We start from the raw sequence: 20,878 nt of genomic DNA, 5'->3' as shown, positions 1-20,878 counted from the left end.
GGGACTCTTGAGCATAAACACACTAACCATCCCAGCAAATCCTCTTCAAACTGTGAAGTGGTCAGCACTAATGCTAGATGCAGACTAGAGGATAACTTTTACAGATGGCCAAATTAAGTTTCAGAAAAATAAAACAGATGTCTTTCAAATGTCTGCCCAATAACTGATGCCAGTCCTTGTGTAATATTTTTATTGGACCTCAGCAAAATTAGAAAAATAAGAATAATGCAATGTATTTTTCATAAAGCAGAAATCATTCAACTTATAAGATTATGACTATCTTCCCTCCTGTGTACAGGAGAGGGAAGATGTTGAAATGCTCCTCCTTTTATAAAATGATATTGACAGGAGCTGGGATTTGAAACTATATCTTTTGAATACTTGCACTGTTTCCAATCCTTTCAACTACTTTTAAGTAATTTAAAAAGAATTTTAATTTAGAAATAAAAATTATATATTAAAATAAGTATTACACAATTATTAAGTATATTAAATTATATACAAATTGTCTATTTTTAAATAACTTCAAATAAAACTCAACACAAGGTTAACTCTTCATGGCATCCTATACAGGACTGAAAACTCAAATCCTCACATGGACAGGGCAGGTAATAATTTGATGAAGAGGGGTGGAGGTGCAGTTTCTGACCTCCTGTCTGTGGCTCTGCAGGAGAGGAGAAAGCTGCAGCCTATTTGCAAATCCGCTAAGTATTGCATTTAAGGGAGCAGGTCTCCCCCTGCTGTCCGTGATGGTAAAGCAAGAAGATACCATACTTCGAAACCCACTCTGTCACAGGAACCTTATAGCCTAAATAAGAGTGTAACAACAAAGATTTAAGAACACAAAGCATCAGGAAACTATCAACAGAAGAGATGCTGATTAACAAACCCTGGTGAATTTATTTATTTATTTATTTATTGGTATCATTAATCTACAATTACATGAGCAACACTATGGTTACTAGACTCCCCCCATCAACAAGTACCCACCACATACCCCATTACAGTCACTGTCCATCAGCGTAGTAAGATGCTATAGAATCACTAGTTGTCTTCTCTGTGTTGTACAGCCCTCCCTGTGCCCCCCACCCCCACATTAAGTCTATTGTAAATAGTGCTGCGATAAACATAGGGGTGCCTATGTCTTTTTCAAACTGGGCTCCTGCATTCTTAGGGTGAATTCCTAGGAGTGGAATTCCTGGGTCAAATGATATTTCTATTTTGAGTTTTTTGAGGAACCTCCATACTGCTTTCCACAATGGTTGAACTAGTTAACATTCCCACCAGCAGTGTAGGAGGGTTCCCCTTTCTCCACAACCTTGCCAACATTTGCTGTTGTTTGTTTTTTGGATGGTGGCCATCCCTACTGGTGTGAGGTGATATCTCACTGTGGTTTTAATTTGCATTCCTCTGATGATTAGCGATGTGGAGCATCTTTTCATGTGCCTGTTGGCCATCTGAATTTCTTTAGAGAACTGTCTGTTCAGATCCTCTGCCCATTTTTAATTGGCTTATTTGCTTTTTGTTTGTTGGGGTGTGTGAGCTCTTCATATATTTTGGATGTCAACCCTTTATTGGATATGCCATTTATGAATACATTCTCCCATACTGTAGGATGTCTTTTTGTTCTATTGATGGTGTCCTTTGCTGTACAGAAGCTTTCCAGCTTGATATAGTCCCACTTGTTCATTTTTGCTTTTGTTTCCCTTGCCCAGGGAGATATGTTCATGAAGAAGTTGCTCATGTTTATGTCCAAGAGATTTTTGCCTATGTTTTTTCCTAAGAGTTTTATGGTTTCATGACTTACATTCATGTCTTTGATCCACTTCGAATTTACTTTTGTGCATGGAGTTAGACAATAATCCAGTTTCATTCTCTTACACATAGCTGTCCAGTTTTGCCAACACCAGCTGTTGAAGAGGTTGTTATTTCCCCATTGTTTATCCATGGCTCATTTATTGTATATTAATTGACCATATATGTTTGGGTTAATATCTGGACTCTCTATTCTGTTCCACTGGTCTGTGGATCTGTTCTTGGTGAATTAGTTTTTACACTGGCTTGGCTTTATAAAAATATTCATCATCTATGTTCATGAACTGTGTATTCTATATATCTAATTATATGCAACCATACAGTGGCTCAATAAAAATTTGCCTATCAGTAAACTGATCTGACTCAGTTGGTTCCATTACTAAATCTGTCTTTGAAGTTTAAGTTATTGATACCATATGGCTGCTCATAAGATAGTTTGACTTGTTTGTCCTTTTGGAGAACTAAAATAATCCTCACGCAATCATTTATTTCATTTATTCTCCTTTGCCTGGTATTCATTATGCTCTCACCCACTTTAAATCCAACTTTCATCTGTCCTTAAAGTTTTACTTCCTGTTCTCTTCCTCCTCTAACAAACAAAAGAACAAGCTGAAATTATTTTTTTCACTCCCTTGGTTTTATTAGATTTTTTTTCAGATTCCTCTGGCATTTATCACATTCTCTCCCATACTGTATTAGAATATGTCTAATTCCTACATCAGATTCCAAGGTATTTGAAAGGAAAGGCTGTTTTACTCTGCCTCAGAAAGAGGCATTATGGGTAATGGTCAAGACCCCAGGTTTCTTAGTCGTGTCATAGGCATAAACTCCAGTACCCTCATCTATAAAGAGGATATGATAATAACATCAATCATCATGAATTTGTACAGGCATAAGAGAAATGTATGTAAAGCTGCCTGGTTCTTAATTACTTGACAATTGTTAACTATTGTTTTCATTCCCTCCATCCCCTAAACAAAAACCTCATATACTGTAAGCATTCAATTATCCTTTATTGGTAGTTAATGCTAATAAATACATTCATACCCAGTAATGTTTTAGCATTGTGTCTGGAGGACTAATGTGATTAACTATGACCTCGCAGTGCTTAGAAAGGCTTGGATTACCAACACAGGAGGGCTATTTCCTCCTGCCCCTTCATCTAGATCAGTACTATCCAACATAACTTTCCGTGATGCTGGCAATGTGCTAGAATGTGTGCTGTCCAATACAGCAGCCATTAGCTGCATGTAGTTACTGAGGAAATGTGGCTACTGCGAATAAGAAACTGAATTTTTTCATCAGTTCAATACCCTCTAATTATAAGTGGCTACCTTATTGGACAGGGCAGCTCTAGAACTTGCCTCCACCTATCAACTTTAAATTCACTCGTGTCCTCTTTTTCACCACTGAAGTAAATTTTTTCTAATCTTAAAAAGTAACCCTCACCCATTCAAGGCATCGGCACTTCCACTTATTCCAATCCCTTTTCTTCTTTGGCTGCCACACGTGCGTTCAGTGTGACACCTGGCCAAGATCCGGCATGGGAGACAGCATCCATAGAAAACCCAACATGTTCGACAGTCGCATGGGACAAAGCGAGCCGTACATCAAATGACATGAAGTCATCTAACAAAAATACTGATTACGTCCCTGCCTCGTGAGGCACTGTCTCACGGGTTAGTTCGGAAGGCGTATCAACCGCAGAGACAGGCGTGGCAAAAATGTGAAACGGGCGCAGGGCGGCCAGGTCACGCCTCCATCAGTCCGAGACGGCGGCGAGATTGGCTGCCGGACCTCCCACGCCGGCCACCGCCTCCACAGCTCGCGTGCAAGTCAGCATGGACAGTCCCGGTCCCCAACCTTAACAGTGTCCCAGTGTACAAACCGAGAGAGCCGTTTCCCCTGGCCGACCTACATCCGCTCCCACAGGAAAATCGCCTCCAGCTTTGTAGGCCAGAAGCCAGCCCACCCCCGACTTCGCCAAACCCCGCCTCAAAACCGTGCCCCAGCTACTCGTCTCTAGAGGTCCCCTGTGCAAAATGGCGGCGGGGGCCTGGAAAACCATAGAGACGTCCTCCTTCCGCGGAGAGAGAGCGAGCCTCCTAGGAATGTCCGCGCCTCCCAGACAGGCTGCAGGCCGCGCCTTCTGGCGGAGGCGGGGATAGGGTGCGCCTCCAAGGGCCCCTCTAGGAGAACAGCGGGCCATCTCCATGGTCCCGGGTCCTCCGAGCCGCATCACGCGGCTGGTGAAAGCGTCGCGGAGGCGTGGGGAGAAATGGGCGGGACGCTGGGGGAATAGCTTGAGACCCGGCGACCACGGGGTTGTCATGGAGCCGCGGGGCCGTACTCGCGCATGCGCCGCCAGACCCGCGGGGCCGGTGGTGGAGCGGCAACCTCGGCCCTAGGTGAGAACAGGCGGGCTGGGCAAGGGGTGAGAGAGGGTTTGGGCGAGGAGCGTGGGGAAGTGACTAGGAGTCGGGGAGAGAAGAAAGGAAGCGAGGTAGGCAAGAGAGAGAACCGGCACTTTCGGGGGACAGATGCAGGTGGGAGCAGGAGGTGGTTTGTCCCTCCCCCATGTAGTTTGTTGGTTTTGCTGCGAGCAGCGGGTCTGCGTGGGAGAGGGGTCGCGGGTGAGGAGGGGGCTTGTGTGAGGAGCAGGTGGGGAAGACCGTCAGGGCTGGTGGGTCCTGGGCTAACCCTAGGGGCCACAGCCTGCCGGGCGTCCGGATGGCGGGGGAGAGCCTGAAGGCCTGAGGGGCAGTGAGCAGAGGGGCAGATGAGTGGGCGCGGGAGCTGGTAACCGGTGAGGGTCCTGGGCCTCCCTTGTGGGGATGGGGGTACTGCCCCGTTCTGGGCCTGGAGCACAGGTGTGCTCTTTTCCAGAGACCCGCTGTCACCCACTTGGCTGGTTATTTCCCCTGGGTGGCCAGCTTGCCAGGCGTGGTGGCAGGGGACGGGGAGATGCAGGAGCAGGTGGACAGTGCCAAGTAAGGAGTTGGTTGGTGGTGGGTGTGTTGGTGGGGAGCTCTGATCCAGACCCAGGGCACAGGCTGCAGCTAGGCTCCCTGTTGTTGCCCAAGTCCTGGCAGTACACATTGCCTGGGCGTTTGCCCTGGGAGGCTGTTGGTATGCCAGTCACAGCACAGTCCCAGGGTCTGCCCAGTTCTGCCTTGCTGAGCTGGCAGGCTGGCGGATGCCTGGAGGGTGCTCCTGCTGTCAGGCACAGATGCAGTGTGGGCTGGTGTGAATGGGGAGGTGGGCACTGTTACTGTGAACCCTCCTCAAAGCATGGAATTTGGGGAAGTTCTCCATATCTCCTCTTTGAAAGGAGTATGGAGTGAGCTATACCTGGTCTCTAACAGAGAACATTGAATAGAACTGGGGTTCGAGATCTTTGGCGTGAATCTGCAGCCAAGTTGGAGAATGGACATGGATGTGAAGAAGAAAATGAATATTAGAGAGTTAGGTAAATGGGGTTTTCCCCCATTCTGTTAAAATACAGACATTCCCCCAGAATGGTATCTCCAAATGACTTCAAGAAAATCTAGTAATATGTTTATAATTCTGACTGGGATTACTCAGAATTACTGGGTTTTTTGGGTGGTAAGTTCTTAATTATCTGTGGCCTTATCCCTTTATTGTAGTTAAGCCTCTGCTTGGGCTTTCATCTCACACCTTTGTCCATGCACACATGTTATACACATGACACCTTTTGAAGGGAACTCGAGCTCTCAGGGAAGTTGCCAAGTACCTATAAAAAGAGATCTGAGAGCAGCATTTCAGATCCTTTGCTTGTAAACCTTGGGTGTCCTCTTTATCAATCCATAGAAACTTGATTAGACCCCCCATTAATTTGGTGGATTCATCCCTGAGGTTTCATCTTAGAAGAGGGGTAGATGAGATATGTTTCCTGCAGGACACCAAACCTAGAAATCAGATCCTTAGGGTGACCATGATTTTTGGAAATGCAGAATCTTGACCTTCAAGCTGTTCAGGTATTTTGGTGACAGCTAAGCTGCTAGGGCTGTCAGCAAGATGCAGCAGGACAGAAGATTTGTTGGAATTTATTATTCTGTTGGGTATCTCACACACCAATTGTTGGGGGCTGAGATTGCAAAGACGAAAAAACAATTCTTGAGATTGAGAACACAAATAATTCAACTCTAATGTAAGAAATGCAAAAGTAGAAGTAAGAGCCAAGTGCTTGGAACACTTGTTAGAATTTTATCCAATATTTATATAAACATCTGTATTTATTGATTTACTTTCTGTTATGAGTTTCAGTGTGTACTGTACTCTCTGGGAACCTTTTGGACTCTATGTTACATATGCACTTATAAGAGACCAAATTAGGTCGATTCTGACAGTTTGAGGAGCTGAGGTTGGAGTCCTTCTAATGCAGGGTCAGGCATGTGAGGATCTGAGATGTTTGTAAAGCAGCGTTAGTGGTTACCAGTCTGTGCCAGGAAGCAGAGATGGCACGGTAAGAGCCTCCTAACGCATTTTCAACCCCCACTGCTTATGAGTATTTAACTTTATTGTAAAGTAATATCAAGGAGGAAAAATCTTGAGGTCATTAGACTTTGCTGTTTGCATGGTGGTGTGTCTGAGAGCTGGGGTAGTAAATGTCATCACTCTGTCTGCTTCCCTCCCAACGAGGGCTTCATGTGTCCTGTGGATGAGTGGTTCTGTTGTTCACTGGCTAATCGATGTCCTCAGCACCACTCCCAAGACAGAAGTGCCTCTCCTCCCAAAACAGAGGGTCAAGGTAGGATGTAGCCCTTCATTCTCCATCCCACTTGAACCTCCCTGGGATGCTAGGCTTTTTCTGCTGCTTAAAGAGAACTCTAATTTATACAAAGGCTTTCCTATTTTTAGTCATTTTCAGATCTAAGTTCGTCAGTTTACTGTTCTCAAAGTAGATTATGCATTCTTTATTTCCAACTGCCACCAAAATTCCCCAGAATCTGAAATTTTTGCATCTGTTCTCCTTTTAACCTCTTTGTCAAAATTTCAGTGTTTTGATTTCACAATCCACATTGTCTTGCAATTTCTCAGTGAGCCAGATAGAATGAATCCCTGTGTGTCTCCTGTAGTCTGTTGACTAGCCTTCAATAACAGCGCAAGATGTTTTTTTGCTGTCACAAGAAAGACTAAATTGTCTTGTAGAAGAATAAACTGGGAGGCTTATCTAAAATACCTGTATAAGGGTCCATGTTTAGTAAGATAATATGAAACTTTGTCAAGTTCTCAATTAGTTGCAACTAATATGAGCTACCCTCCTAATCTAAATCAACAGCGGCTGGGTCAGACTGGAGGCTATTTGAATGCCCATCCACAGGCTACATCTACTTCCATTTTGAAGAAGCCTTCTATTCACTTTTTGAACATTTCAGGGAAATGAAACTATGCACATTTGTTGGGTTTCATACAAAAGTACCCTGATTTAATTGGAGATAGAGTTTTATATTTTAGTATACTTTTTAAATTGGATTGCCCATGCTGTCAGACTTCATAGCCGCTCAGTAGAGAGACAATGCTTTTACACAGTGCTCGGCAAGATGTGGCAGTGCCATTATCGTTTATGCACATAGGACATGTGACCTGTGAAAGAGTTCTTGGTTTGACATGGATTGAATGGGGAAGCCAGTCCCCTTAAATGAGTTAGATATGGTACAAAATAATTGTTATTCGGAATTATTTAAAATTCAATCTCATTCAGAGCAGCGTGTGTTCCTTTTACTCCACTTAAACTGTTTACAAAAGTATGAGCAAGAGGGTTGCTCAAGAATGCCGGAGACTTCCTTGTCTTCTATTTAATTTTATTTCAAGTCATTCCTCTGCTTCTGGAGTAGATCCTGTATTAGCAGAAATGTTTGGACTTGACATTTCAGGGTATTCTTGGTACAGTGCTTTTTGGAAGGGAGCTTGTGTTTCTACCCGGAAGGACAAATCATTGGAGTTGCAAGTGGATTGTGAATGAAAAAGTCACCAGGTGTAGTGTACACCTAGTATTGTGACCCATCCAGGCTGCTATACCATAATACCATAGACTAGGTAACTTGTAAAAAGTAGAAATTTGTTTCTCCCAGTTCTAGAGGCTAGAAGTCTGCTATCAGGTGAGGGCTGTCTTCCAGGCCTCAGACTTTTCACTGTGAAAAGGGTGAGGGATCTCTCTGGAGCCTGCTTTTTTATTTTTTCCCCATTAAAATATTGCTATACAATCTTATGTTGGTTTCATATATACAACACAGCAGTTCAGCAGTTACTCATATTACCAAATCCTCACCCCCTCCAGTGTGGTGACTATCAATGTAGTAAGGTGTTACAATCATTAACTGTATCCTCTGTGCTATACTACCATCCCCGGGACCAACCTATATTGTGATTGCGAATTATTGGGCCCCTTATCCCCTCCCGCCTTCCCCCTCCCCAACCCCTCCCTCTTGGTAACCACTAGTCCCTTCTCTGTGTCTGTAGGTCTACTGCTATTTTGTTCTGGAGCCTCTTTTATAGGGCACTAATTCCATCCATGAGAGCTCCACCCTCATGACTGAAGCACCTCCCAAAGGCCCCACCTCCTGACACCATTCTTTCAGGGTTAGGGTTTCAACATATGAATTGCCCGGGGGGGTGGGGGCGGCACACAAACACTCAGACCACAGCACCTACCTAGTCTCATTAACATGGTCGTTTTCCCTCTTGGCCTTCTGTTCTCTTTCTTCCCTACAGTGTTTTAATCATGCCACCCTTACAGCTGCCTTTGGTGACTTAAATGGTCTTGTTAAAATATCTGGAATGTTCTCAGCCTCTGCTAGCCCTTGAAGAGCTCACTTGTCTCATTCTTTTTACTGTTTGTATCCTGGTTCTAGATCTGCTGTGGCCCACCTGTGTGTCCAGGGTCAAATCTAGGCTTCTCTATATTTTCTGAACTCAACTTGGACAGGTGACAGCCTGCCCTGCATCTCTCCTTGGATGGCCCACAGTCACTTCTTTCTACATGTGAATCAGCCTAGCCACCCTACCCAACTCCTTCTGTGCTCTTGGGCTCCCTAGCTTAGAAAATGGTACCACCATCTACCCCCCAACACATAGTCACCACTAAATGGAGTCATCTTCCTAACGATGTCTACAATCTGTTCACTTCTCTCTGTTTCCACTGCCACCACTCTAATTCACCTGGACTATCATGGTAGCATCTGAATGAGCTCAGTGACATTCTTGCCTTTCTCTACTTTAGTCTCAGTCCAGTATCCAAAATGCTTTTAAAATGCTGATCTGATCACGTCACTCTTCCAGTTAAAATCCTTCTGTGGCTTCCCATTGCTCTTAAGTTAAAAACCTTTGCAAGGTGGGTTACAAGGCCCTGCCTGTCTGGCCCCCACCAGCCTCTCTAGCCTTCTGCTCCCTGCATTGTGCTCTGGTTTCCCTGGCCTTTCAACTCTGAATGTGTCAGGCTCCTTGTTCCCTAAGACCTTCATACCTCCACCCGCCCTTCCCCCTTTCCCTGGTGAACTCCTGCTCACTCCCTCATCCTCTGGGTGCCAGCTGCATGTCACTTCCTCAGGAAAGCCTCAACACCCTCCACCCCCAGGAGCTCCTCTCCTTTCATAGCTATTATCAAAATTAACTGTGATTACTTGATTAATGTCTGTCTGTCTAGACTAAACTCCAGGAAGGTAGCAACATGTATCTGTTCTATTCACTGCGTATCCCCAGTCCTAGCACAATGCTTGGTTCACAGCGGGCACTTGATAAATATTTTTAATTGACTGACTATAACTTAACTGAGCCTGTTTCCTCAGATAGCAACTGAGGAGATCATGATGAGGCTCAAGTCAGCTAATATTAATGGCAATAATGTTACAAGCTTTTACAGAATCAAAACACTATTATATACGATCTAATTTGTACAAAAAAGTGCCTTTTAAGTCAAAATGTAGCATGCAATACAAGGAGTTGTTTTTACTCTGTTCAGGACCCCATTCACAGGAGTGAAAGGTTAATTTGAAAAACTATGCTATGGGAGGTGACCACAGTAAGTAGGAGCCTGTGGAGGTACGCTGGGAAAGCAGGCTTGTCCGAGGTGGGCATTACCTCGCCTTCCCTCCCCCACGCAGCAGGATGAGTTACCCATTCCAGAAAGCTTGATCAAATGTGCCTTTGTTAGCAGTTTACAAAGCTTCCACTGAATGTGGCTTGTGTGCCTTGAGTTTATAATGGAACTAGAGGGCAGTGAGGGGGCGTTGTACCCCCTTTTAGGTAGAAACGTTCTACTGTTTGGTAAACTTGAAGCCGTCATCAGTTGAGACCTCTGAGAAAATACAGAGGGAGTGGGTGAGGCCAGTGTTCTTCACCCTTACTTGACTCACCACTTGGATCACCTGTTTCGGCTCTCCAGGCAGTGACTTCTTATGTAATTTATTGTTTTTCACAGGGCAGTCGGATGAAAAGCATACTGATGAATCCACTTCCTTCACAGTAAAATATGGAGAGGAAAAGCTCATCCAGAGAGAGCCCCAGAAGGCCCTCAACCAGACTAGTCAAAGGCGCAGACACCAAAGAAGTGTCTCGGCAGCTCGGCATGGCAGCTGCCGAGTCAGATAAGGACTCTGGATTTTCAGGTTAAAAATACCTTATTCTTTCTACATTGTAATAAATGATTTGCTTGAAAGATGTCCTCCCTTAAAACTCATTTGTGGGATAAAGATGGGAAGATTTCATGTACAGGATAAATAAGTGAGCTCTTAAATGGCAATCTGATGCTATATGGCAGATTATATACCCATCAGAGTCACCATGGGGTTAGTTCTTTTTCTTAAGTTTTCTTTTTCTTTTTTTTGAAATATAGCTGACATACCATGGAGTTACTTCTGAAGGAATAATTTGACATCATTTTTCAACTCAAGACTCTCAACTTTAAATCTTATGCTTTTAGCTCTTGCAAGTGGTTACTGGAAAAAAATGTTTAAGTACTCATTATTCTGTAGTCTTAGCTCCTTTTTCATAGGAATGGTTACATTGCTGGAAAAGAAAAAATACTACTGCGTTTTGTCACCATGTAACAGATTAAACGAGCGTAGTATATAATTTAAGAACTTATTTTGCTAAAAAAGTAATTTTGCTGTGTTTAAAAATGTTTTCCCCCACAGTCCATCCCTACCAGTATCTGTGCAGCTTGTGTTTGGACTTTGAGACCCCTGGCTCAATTTCAGACTTGAGAATCTATTAGAGACGAGAAAGTAGAACAGTTTCCATCACTGATTTGTTTTAAACCTTCACCCGAAAGGGCTAACTTGCATACCCATGGAACTTAGTTTTGTGCTGAAGCACTTGTGTTTCCAGGTCTGAGGGTAGTGATTGGAGTATGGTTTTACTGTCCACATTTTTGGTCCAGGGGATGCAGAGGGGTGAGGTCAGGGGATTCTGGCTGGATCAGCATCGTGAAGAGTGGAGCCCTCTGCTGGAGGAAGATTTATACTATCTAGCCTCACAGAAGCTAATCAGCCCATCTTTTTGGCCTATTAATTTATAGTGAGAAATGCAGCTGTTAGGAAAACTTTTCTCTCACCCTTAGATTGGTATATTTTCTCCCTGTAGGCATGCTGCATGGGAAGCCAAATTATAAATAGACTGTTGCTCAGAGAGGAACAGAACACTGACCCACTGAAGGACTAGAATAAGGACAGTCCAGGGAGGGAGGGCCAACTTTAGCCCTTTAGGTTTTTCTTTATATCTTAGCATGATTTCCCAAGCTTGCCTCCTGATAAGGCTCATCTAAGGCATTTGTTAAAAATATTAATCACCTCTCCTAGAGACTGTGATACCGAGGGCCTGGGGGAGGGCCTAGAATATGGGTTTTATTTTTTTACAAGTGTCTCTGGTGATTCGTGTGATCACACATGTTTAGGAAACATTGCAGGCTTACGGTCTCTTTTTATTCTTTTAATATCATGTTTGTTTTTCATATCATGAAGGTAAACCATGCTCATCGTAGAAGCTTAGAAATTTAGGAACATGTGAAGAAGAAAATAAACATTATCCATAATCCTATCACCTATTATTCCCAGTACTGTTGACATTTTGGTACTTCTTCCCACAAGTTAAGCTTTGTCAGGCCTGTTGTTCTGTAGTATGTCCCAAAGTCTGGGTAGTGTTTCTGGTAGTTTCCTTATTCTCTGCGTAGAAGTGCTCAAAGAAGTATTGTGCTGTTCAAACATAAGGCAGTGTTAAAAATAATCAAACTCAATATGCCCAGAAAGTGGCCCCAGTGAGTGCCTCCAGCCCCTGTGGGCCAGTGCCAGCGATTTCATCACAGCCTGAGTTATCATTCCATTTACCTTGGACTGTGATGTGATTTTCAAATCCAAGATAGTTTTTTCCATTTTAATTATTTTCCCAACTTTATATTTTGAAAAATTTGAAGTCTACACAAAAGTGAATGAATACCACAGATGTTTTTCATTCAGATCCACTGAGTGATATCATTTTGCCATATTGCTTTATATCTCTCTATATACATACACATATATGTAAAATATATATACTGAACTATTTGAAAGTTACGAACACTTGACATTTCACCTTAAATACTTCAGTATGAATCTCCTAAAGCAAAATTCTCCTATATAATTATAATATTATACCCAAAAATTTAACACTGATACAGTTCATCATAGTCCATATTCAGATTTTTCCCATTGTCCCAACAGTGTCCTTTATAGCTATTTGTCTGTAAACGTGTTTGTTTTGTACCCAGGACCAGTTGAGAGTTGTGCATTACATTTAGTTGTCCTGTCTTGTTAGTCTTACTTAGTCTAGAACAGCTTCCTCATACTTCCTTTCCAATCCTTTGTCATTAAAAAAGAAAGAAAAAAAAAAAGGAACATTGTTATCTTTGAGTTAGACCTGTGTTTTGTAGAACATCTCACACTCTAGATTTTCCTCGTGTCTCTCCATTATTAGAATCAGGATAAGCATTATTTTACCAGAATACTGTGTTTTTGATGTTACATCCTTCCCATTGCAACACATAAGGAGACCCTAAGTCTGTCTTACTCTTGGTGACACTCTCCTTAATCACTTGGTTTAGGTGGTGTGTGAGTGTATTCCAGATTTATTTATTGTATTCTCTTCTCTTTGTAATTTAACAAGTAATTTACGGGATGACACATTAAGGTGTGTGACTGTACCACTCCCCGACAAACTCCAGACCAGTGATGATCCTGCCTGCATGAGTTACTACAGTTGGGGTTTAAAAACAGTGTTCTAACTTTATCATTCTTGTACATTTTGTTAGCTGACATTCTTCTGTGATGAAGTGCTTTCCCTCCTCATTTTTTGAATATCACTATGGATTCATGAAATTCTTTTGTAACTGAGTGTGTCAATCCATTAGTATTGTTCTTTTTGATACTCAGATTGTCCCAAATGTGGCCAGAGAACGTCCCTTCTGGAGAACTCCTGTGTCCTTTTGACATATCCCCATTTGTGTTTGAGTACTTCCTTGCTTCCTGGGAGAGTGAGATGTACAGGCTCATCTTGTACCTCCCCTGCGAAGGCCCGGAATCAGCTGTTTCCCCAAGGAGCCCTGCTTTCCTTTTTTGCAGAATGGCATTCAGTTTATGTATTTTGCTTTTGAAGTCCTTGGTTTCTTGGCCATTTAGATTGCTTGTGGGGCTTTGTGAAAACACCCCTGCCTCGGCATCGGATAAGCCAACTTAGTGGACTCTGGGCAGGCCCCAATATCCATATCTCCTAAAAAGCATCACTGGAGATTCTGTTTAAATCCAAGTGTTAAAGTTGCACTCATTCAAATTATAGCCACATTCCAGTCCTGCCTCATCCCGATTACTCTGAGATTCTTGTTGAGCATTTAGGGCATTACCACAGTCCTCATTAGCAGGGCTGTAGCAGCCTCTTGGCTCACTACAGCAGGTAGCTCATTAACTCCTTTTTGTATGGATTTCACGTAGGGCGACCTTATTTTCTTTGTCTTTGGGAGTATCTTTCTATCACCCGTTGTGCAGGATTCCCAGTAGGCACAGTCAGCGTGCATTTAGGTCACCAACAAAGGGGGTGCTTACATGGGTGGAGGGAGAAAACAAAGACACATTCCCCAACATCAGCTTTAATGAACTTAGCCAGAATAGTACAATTAGAAAACTTAGGAAGAAGTTACTTAAATTTCAGCAAGGATGTAAGTTTTGAGGTTTGCAGATTGGTTTTGTTTTTATTATATCTTGTGTCCAGAGTCTCTAAAGGTCTTAATCCTGCCGCAGGTCCCACATACACTCCCCTCCTCCTATGAACCCTAATTGATGCTGGCTTTTGTATGTAATAGATCTAGAAAGGAAGTCTGTTGTCCTAGGACAGTGATTCTTAATCTTTTGGGGTGGAAGGGATAATAATGGATTCCACTGAGAATTCAATGGAAGCTGAAGACTTGTTCAGAAAAATTCACAAAAAAAATGTATCACAAATGCTCGCTTCAATTTCAAAGGGTCCATGTCTCCCTTGGAGGCCAAGTTAAGAGCCCCTAGCCTAGAGAACCTAAGTGAACTGCCCATTCTTCTGCCCACCAGATGGGAGCTCCGAATGTCTGAGCTCGGCAGAGCAGATGGAGTCCGAGGACATGCTGAGCGCCTTAGGCTGGAGCCGAGAAGACAGGCCAAGGCAGCACTCCAAGACTCCCAGCAGTGCCTTCCCTACACTGTCCCCGATGGTTGTCATGAAGAACGTGCTGGTCAAACAGGTGAGGAGGACTGTATCTCTTAACGCCTTTGCAAATGGAAGTTTCTAAGCTTCCTGCGCACAGAGCTACTCCCCTGTCTGCCAAGGAGAGATTTCAGAAGTAGACCACCGCAACCACACTGCTGCGTGCTCCTCCCCAGGGAGACGATGTTTCCCTGCAGCTGCTGAGTGTTTTCACAGAATGACAAGAATCTTAATGTGTTCTCATTTTTCAGACAGTGAAACTATTTTATTTCTGTATCTCTAGTTTTTCCACAGTCCCTGTGGAATTCCTTAGTTATGTACAAAGGAACCAGGCAGAAGTGTCTGAACTCCTATAGGACATTCTAATATATGGCAGAATTTAGGGTAGAAACAAAAGAAACTCTTTTTAATTTGAATCGCCTTGGGAATTTAGAAGTGTAGGATGCATTTATCTATTTATCTAGATATCTCTATCTGTCTAATTGGTAGAGGCAGTTTCCATGTTTTTCTGTAGGCCATGTCATTAATGAGAAAACAGCTCTTTGGTCTAGGTATGGCTATACCAGCAGAATCCACACAGCATTGCTGCAGAGTTGAAAAGTACCTCGTTTGGGGCTTTATTACATAACTGTGTATATCATGGGTTATTGTCTAGATATGAAAGAAGACTTAGATGAAAATCTAAGCTAAGCCCCAGTGTCTGAAACAGAACTCAATCATATAAACGTGGTTAAAGAACAACTAACCATACCCTACTTTGCTGTAAAATATATCAGTTTTTGTGTGTGTCCATTGGTGAGGCTGCTTGAAGCTAGTGAAATTTGAAATCTGGCTTTCTGTTGTTAACCTTCCTTCCCACCTTAGATAGAAGACCATGGCTCTAGGCTGACAGGAATCCTTAATGTCTTAACTGTTACCTAGGTATTTCTGAGGATCACACACTGATTTTCAGCAAGGCAACCTGGTGGGTTTGCAAAAAGAATTGAAAGATTTTTGCTTGGCAAATCCCATCTCAGCTGGAAGCCCAGCTCTCCTTATTGAAATGAGGAAAAGAGGATAAAGACATGAAATGGAGTCCGAATGAGATTGCCCAGGCCCCACCAGCACTGTGAGGCTTTTTGGGGCTTCCTTTCTCCTGGCTCTTTCTCCCTGCTTTCCTGTCTGGCTCCCTTGTCACTCTTTCTTATGCATCTGTGTTTATATGCCTTCTTTGTAGGCGAGGCTGGCAGCTCCCGAGGGCTGAGAACAGCCCACAGTTGAGGAGTAAGTAGGCTTTTCCAGCAGAGCCACATACTTCAGAACAAAGACCTGCTGCTGGGAAGGCTGCTGGGCTCAATCTGGAGATAGGAAGCTTGGGGGCAGACTGACCTCATGGAGCAGTCTAGGAGTTCTGTTTTTCACACATGCTGGAATCCAGCACATTCCAAAATTAAAGTAATTATATATTTTTAAAAAGCTCTGCATATTGTGTAGTGTCTTGGTTATTGCTGCTTGGTTGTAAGTAATAGTCTTCTGAAGGTCTGATTCCAGTTCTGCCACTGGACTGGGGCATCTTGCACAGAGTTGCTTAACCACAATGGACTTCAATTTCCTCATCTTTAACAGGAAGGCTCTATGTGAAATGATTCTGAAACTCTATCCAAGTCTAAGATCGTGTCCCATATTCCCTCAGATGATTTCTGCATGAGTAATACATGTTAAAATCTAGTAATTAGAACAAATAATCTAAGTATCTTTTAGGGCAGTGGGTATAATAGCAGCATTAGGAAGAACAATCCAGTGAAATCATCTTGAGAAAGCAATGACTTAGATGTTTTCTGGATCCGTTTGCCTTGTAGGTCCACCCTTAGGGCCTGAGTGACTAAGGAGATAGCCTGAAGTTTTACTTCTGACTGAGCTGGACTAGGCTGATCTCTACTTTGCAAGACCCCTGATTTTGGATCTCTTCTGACAGGGAAGTGTGGTTGCTAGGCCAGCATTGCTTGTTTACGTACATCCCAGCGTATATCTGAACACCAAAAGGGCTCAGAATGGACTCTCCTGGTCATTCCAGCCTTTACACAGATGACCTACAGTTGAACTTGGCCTAACATTCCTACCAAGGCATCCAAGAAGCTGAAATGTGTGCCAAACAGTGTGCACATGTGGGAAGACAGTCCATAGCTTTCTCCTGATAAACGACCCCACCAAGGGTGAGAACCTCTCTCAGGCTCTCTGCCTGGCCTCATCTACTCTCATATCTTCAAGACCAAGTTGGAATTGAACTTACTTTTTAAATACTGGAGACAAGTAGCCAGTGCTTTAATTAAAAATAAAAATGTAAACTTGAAGAGTAATATAACCAAAGCAGTACAACAGAATGGTTAGAACAGGTTTGAGTCAGACAGGCTGGAATCCTAGCTCTGTCACTCGGTAGCTTGGTGACATGAATGAAGCAAGTTACTTTTAACTTTCTAAGCCTCAGCCTATTTATGAAAGGAAATGATAAGTACGTTGTGGAGTCATTCTGGAGAGTAAATGAGAGACCCGTGTAAAACATCACACAGTGCTAGCCTGCCCTAGGCACCGATACTTCGTACGTATGGTCTTATGGCTCCTGGGTGCTACTGATTTAAAAAATGGGCCCATGAGCTCCGAACAACATGTAACTTTTTAACCAAAAGTTGTTTGCAGGTGAAAGAGGTTCCAGACATAACCGAATGAAAATAAATTTTGGTGTAAAGTCACATGTATAGTCTTGAGATAAGCACATTTAACTTAAGCCAGGAAATTATACTATCCATATTTTTATTGCCTCAGTGTGATGTTACCTGTTATTACTTCACCAACCTACAGTTTCCTTTTCTGAGTGATAGCACTTGAATAAAAAATAGATACTTATTTCAAATTTCCCTTAGTAAAAGTTAAAGAAAAATGATACCAGATCCAAATGGATTTTCAAGCCACCCTTTTGGTCATTTCTTTAGAAGGGCCACTTGCATATGTGAGGGTAGCTCCTTCCTGGAAATTGTCGTAAGCATCTGAGTGTCTGCCTTGCCCTGTAGTCAGAAGCGTCCAGTGTCTGTCCTTTCCCCAGGTACTGAGTAGTCTGCTGCTCTTCTCCTTTGTTTTTAGGGCAGCAGCTCATCCCAGCTCCAGTCATGGACTGTCCAACCCTCCTTTGAAGTTATCTCAGCACAGCCACAGCTCTTATTCCTTCATCCATCTGTACCGTCTCCTGCCAGCTCATGTCACACTGGAGACAAAAAGTCGGACTCCAGGAACTACTTGCCCATCCTAAATTCTTACACCAAAATAGCCCCACACCCAGGCAAAAGGGGCCTTTCCTTCAGCCCAGAAGAACGAGGAGAGAGTGGAGTGCGAAAGAAAATCTGTACAGAGAGCCTTGGGCCGAGCTTGTCTTCCAGTGAGCCGACCAAGACTGGGGCTGTGCCATCCAGTCCTCCGGCTCCAGCCCCCTCCAGCGCCAAGCTTGCCGAGGACTCCGCTCCGCGGGGTGTGCCCTCCCTGGTGGCAGGTGGAAGTCCACAGACTCTTCAGCCGGTGTCCAGCAGCCATGTGGCTAAAGCTCCCAGTCTGACCTTTGCTTCCCCTGCCAGTCCAGTCTGTGCATCAGATAGCACTCCACATGGGTTAGAGAGCACCTCCCCGCTCTCACCACTCTCCGCGAGTTACAGCTCACCTTTATGGGCTGCAGAGCACCTCTGCCGCAGTCCAGATATCTTTTCAGAGCAGCGGCAGAGCAAACATAGGCGCTTTCAGAATACCCTCGTAGTCCTGCACAAATCCGGTTTGCTGGAGATCACTTTGAAAACCAAGGAGTTGATTCGTCAGAACCAGGCAATGCAGGTGGAGCTAGACCAGCTAAAGGAACAGACTCAGCTGTTCATAGAGGCTGCCCAGAGCAGGGCCCCTCAGGCATGGGCCAAACTGCAGGCCTCTTTAACATCAGAGTCCAGCCACGCTGGCAGGCACCTAGAAGTGCTCTCTGACCACCCAGACATATAACCCAGAAGGCATATTTTCCTGTTATTTGAGTGCTTCTTTTTACTCTTTTGCTGTTATTTACTTCTGTTTCCCAAAGCTTATGTAAGAGCTTTTCCTTAAACTAAAACTCTTCAGTGGTTCACTTATGAAGCCACATGCCAATACTTGGCTGCTGTCTTAAGCTGTGGTCTGTGCACAGTTTACATATGTCTCTGTCCCACTGCAAATCTCGGATTTGGAGTGTCCTTGAGTCCCTTTTCCTTAGCCTGCAGACACTTAGATGGGTCATGGGGCAAAACAGGAGGGAGGATTGTGTGGGGCTCTTCTAGCTGTCACCTCCCACCAGCCACTATTACTGTGATCAAGGGTACAGTGACATGGATGAGCCTACGGAGTGATGCCTGTCAAACCAGGGAATAGGTGACATAAAGATCCCTTCATGGATCTTCCTTTGAATGCCTCAGTCACAGAGAAAAATAAGAGGAGGTGTGTCTGCATTCCACAAGGCCTTGTTTCATTTGGATGAAACCTTAAATGCTTTTGGGCACAGGTTGGGCCTGGGTGCAAGCACTTAATCACGTGCAGCTTTGTTTTCTGAAACTTGAAGGGCAAGGGGAAAGAGTAATACCATTTAACTCTTCCACTTTAATCACAAGTCAGATTTCACTTAAACTGGTAGGCAGAATGCTTCTGATTTTTGAAGTATAGAATGGATTCAGTACCATCTGGAATTACAGTTGATGGATTGATTTTTTGACTTAAAGTCTGAAGAAAGTAGCCATGGCCAGCATCTCTTGGTCAGGAGTTGGAAGAGTCAGGAAATTTATGCTTCCTCTCCCCACTTTCTTCTTTTAAAATAATGCAACCTGTTTCATGTGTGGAAATCTTAAAAGATAGTCCCATGGTTTCTGAGAGTGTAGTGTAAGTTAACCCTCTGCTGCCACCTTTTTTCTTTTTGTTTTTATAAAAGAGGAAAGAAGTGATTGTTAAGCTTGCTAAATTTTGAATTAAAATCATCCTGCATTATGACACATAAGTTTACAAAATATAGGAAAATATTCTTACCAATTTATTACTTCTGAAGTTTGCATTTCTCCCACATCACAGTGTGTGGGGCGATGGTGAAACAGCCTTCTGGGTTTCTCTTGTGCGTTGGATGTTGTCAGCAAAACCAAGGGTGTAGCATTGGTTATGTGAAGTTCATCCGAAGATGGAGAGTGTGATGAGAATTTCCAGACGATACACACTCTTTCAGCTTCATTGTAAGGGTAAACTAGATTTCTAAGTAGTAATGTTTCAAACATTTTTATCTTTCGTCTAAAAATCTCATCCTCTTGAACATCTTTGTACAAATTACCTTAATAAGTTCTGTGTGACTAACTTCATCTTTTCTGCAAGGAAAATGTTCTTGAAGTTTTACCAACGCCAGAAGCTAATGGTCACATTGATGAGGTAATTGTAACTTTAATATAATTTTTAAATGACAAGGCTTCAGATTGCCAGCACTCTGTTCTCAAGCAAGTGCGATTTAGATATGACAATTTAGAAATAAACAACTTGGGAAAATCTCTTCCGATCATGGAAAAAATTATTTGCCTTTTGCTTTCCAAAAGGGTTTCAAAAATTGGAGTAAATGTGTCATTAAGCAGATTCAGCTCCTTTAAATATTTTTCTCTTGGCCCACTCCCTTTGCTTCCCCAAATCTGTGTGGTACGGTGGCAGCTCTGTGCCGTACACCATGCTAGGAAGCTTCCTTTTCAGCAGAATCTATTTGGCAGCAAAGCTACAGAGACAGGTGCATTCAGAACAGCCTGGGCACCAGTCATGAGTCGGAGTGTCGAAATCTGAACACTTGCTGTGAACCAAATTTATTCCATCGGTAAAACCCTCTGTGGAGCTGTAAGCCTCCTGGATTCTTCTTCCTAGATGAAGGTTTGCCTTTCCCTTTCTATCATGGTAAAAGGTGATGAAAGCCATCATTGATCCTCATTGCTGAGTGGCAGGGAGAAGCTGCACCACCCCCTGGCTCTTCTTGATCTTGTAACTTAGTACTGGAAGTCTCTCTAGGCTGTTAGTGTGGATGTTCTTTCCCTAGTGGTGCTGTTAGCAGGTGAAGCTGAGTAGAGCAGCTAGAATTTGGAAGAAGAGATCCACTGAGGCTAGCAGACAGTTGGGATCAGAAGCCAGATCGGCAAATGGAGGAACCTCAGAGTTGACCAGAAAGATGTCCATTGGTTTCACAAGGCTGTAAGTAGTAATGGTCTTTGCATTGCATGATTTGATCTGGTGTGAAGTACTGTGGCAGAGCTACTGTTTTCTGACCGTGAGAAGCCATTCTTATTTCAAACCAAACCCT

The 20,878-nt window shown here is 43.4% G+C and overlaps 1 protein-coding gene across 2 annotated transcripts; it reads left to right on the top strand.

The window, feature by feature from the left end:
• Nucleotides 1-4,045: 4,045 nt before the first annotated feature.
• CIPC (CLOCK interacting pacemaker) lies at nt 4,046-19,482 on the top strand. 2 transcript variants are annotated; one of them, XM_036913070.2, is made up of 4 exons: nt 4,046-4,223; nt 10,256-10,442; nt 14,403-14,572; nt 17,650-19,482. In XM_036913070.2, exons 2-4 carry the CDS (start codon nt 10,307-10,309, stop codon nt 18,541-18,543), a joined length of 1,200 nt encoding a protein of 399 aa, XP_036768965.1. In that variant the 5' UTR covers nt 4,046-4,223; nt 10,256-10,306; the 3' UTR covers nt 18,544-19,482. The 2 variants fall into 2 exon arrangements, with proteins under 2 accessions (XP_036768965.1, XP_036768966.1); XM_036913071.2 differs by lacking the exon at nt 4,046-4,223 and adding an exon at nt 5,402-6,586.
• Nucleotides 19,483-20,878: the final 1,396 nt, after the last annotated feature.

Source organism: Manis pentadactyla, chromosome 11 (assembly GCF_030020395.1).
Source record: "Manis pentadactyla isolate mManPen7 chromosome 11, mManPen7.hap1, whole genome shotgun sequence".
NCBI classification, from domain to species: Eukaryota; Metazoa; Chordata; class Mammalia; order Pholidota; family Manidae; genus Manis; species Manis pentadactyla.
The sequence above is the reverse complement of the archived record's forward strand: the minus strand, read 5'-3'. Positions and strand labels throughout refer to the sequence as shown.

Coding starts and splice junctions, on each gene's coding strand:
- CIPC (XM_036913070.2), top strand. CDS start 10,307: ATGGAGAGGAAAAGCTCATCCAGAGAGAGCCCCAGAAGGCCCTCAACC. Junction 10,443..14,402: donor TAAGGACTCTGGATTTTCAG/GTTAAAAATACC, acceptor TCTGCCCACCAG/ATGGGAGCTCCGAATGTCTG. Junction 14,573..17,649: donor AGAACGTGCTGGTCAAACAG/GTGAGGAGGACT, acceptor CTTTGTTTTTAG/GGCAGCAGCTCATCCCAGCT.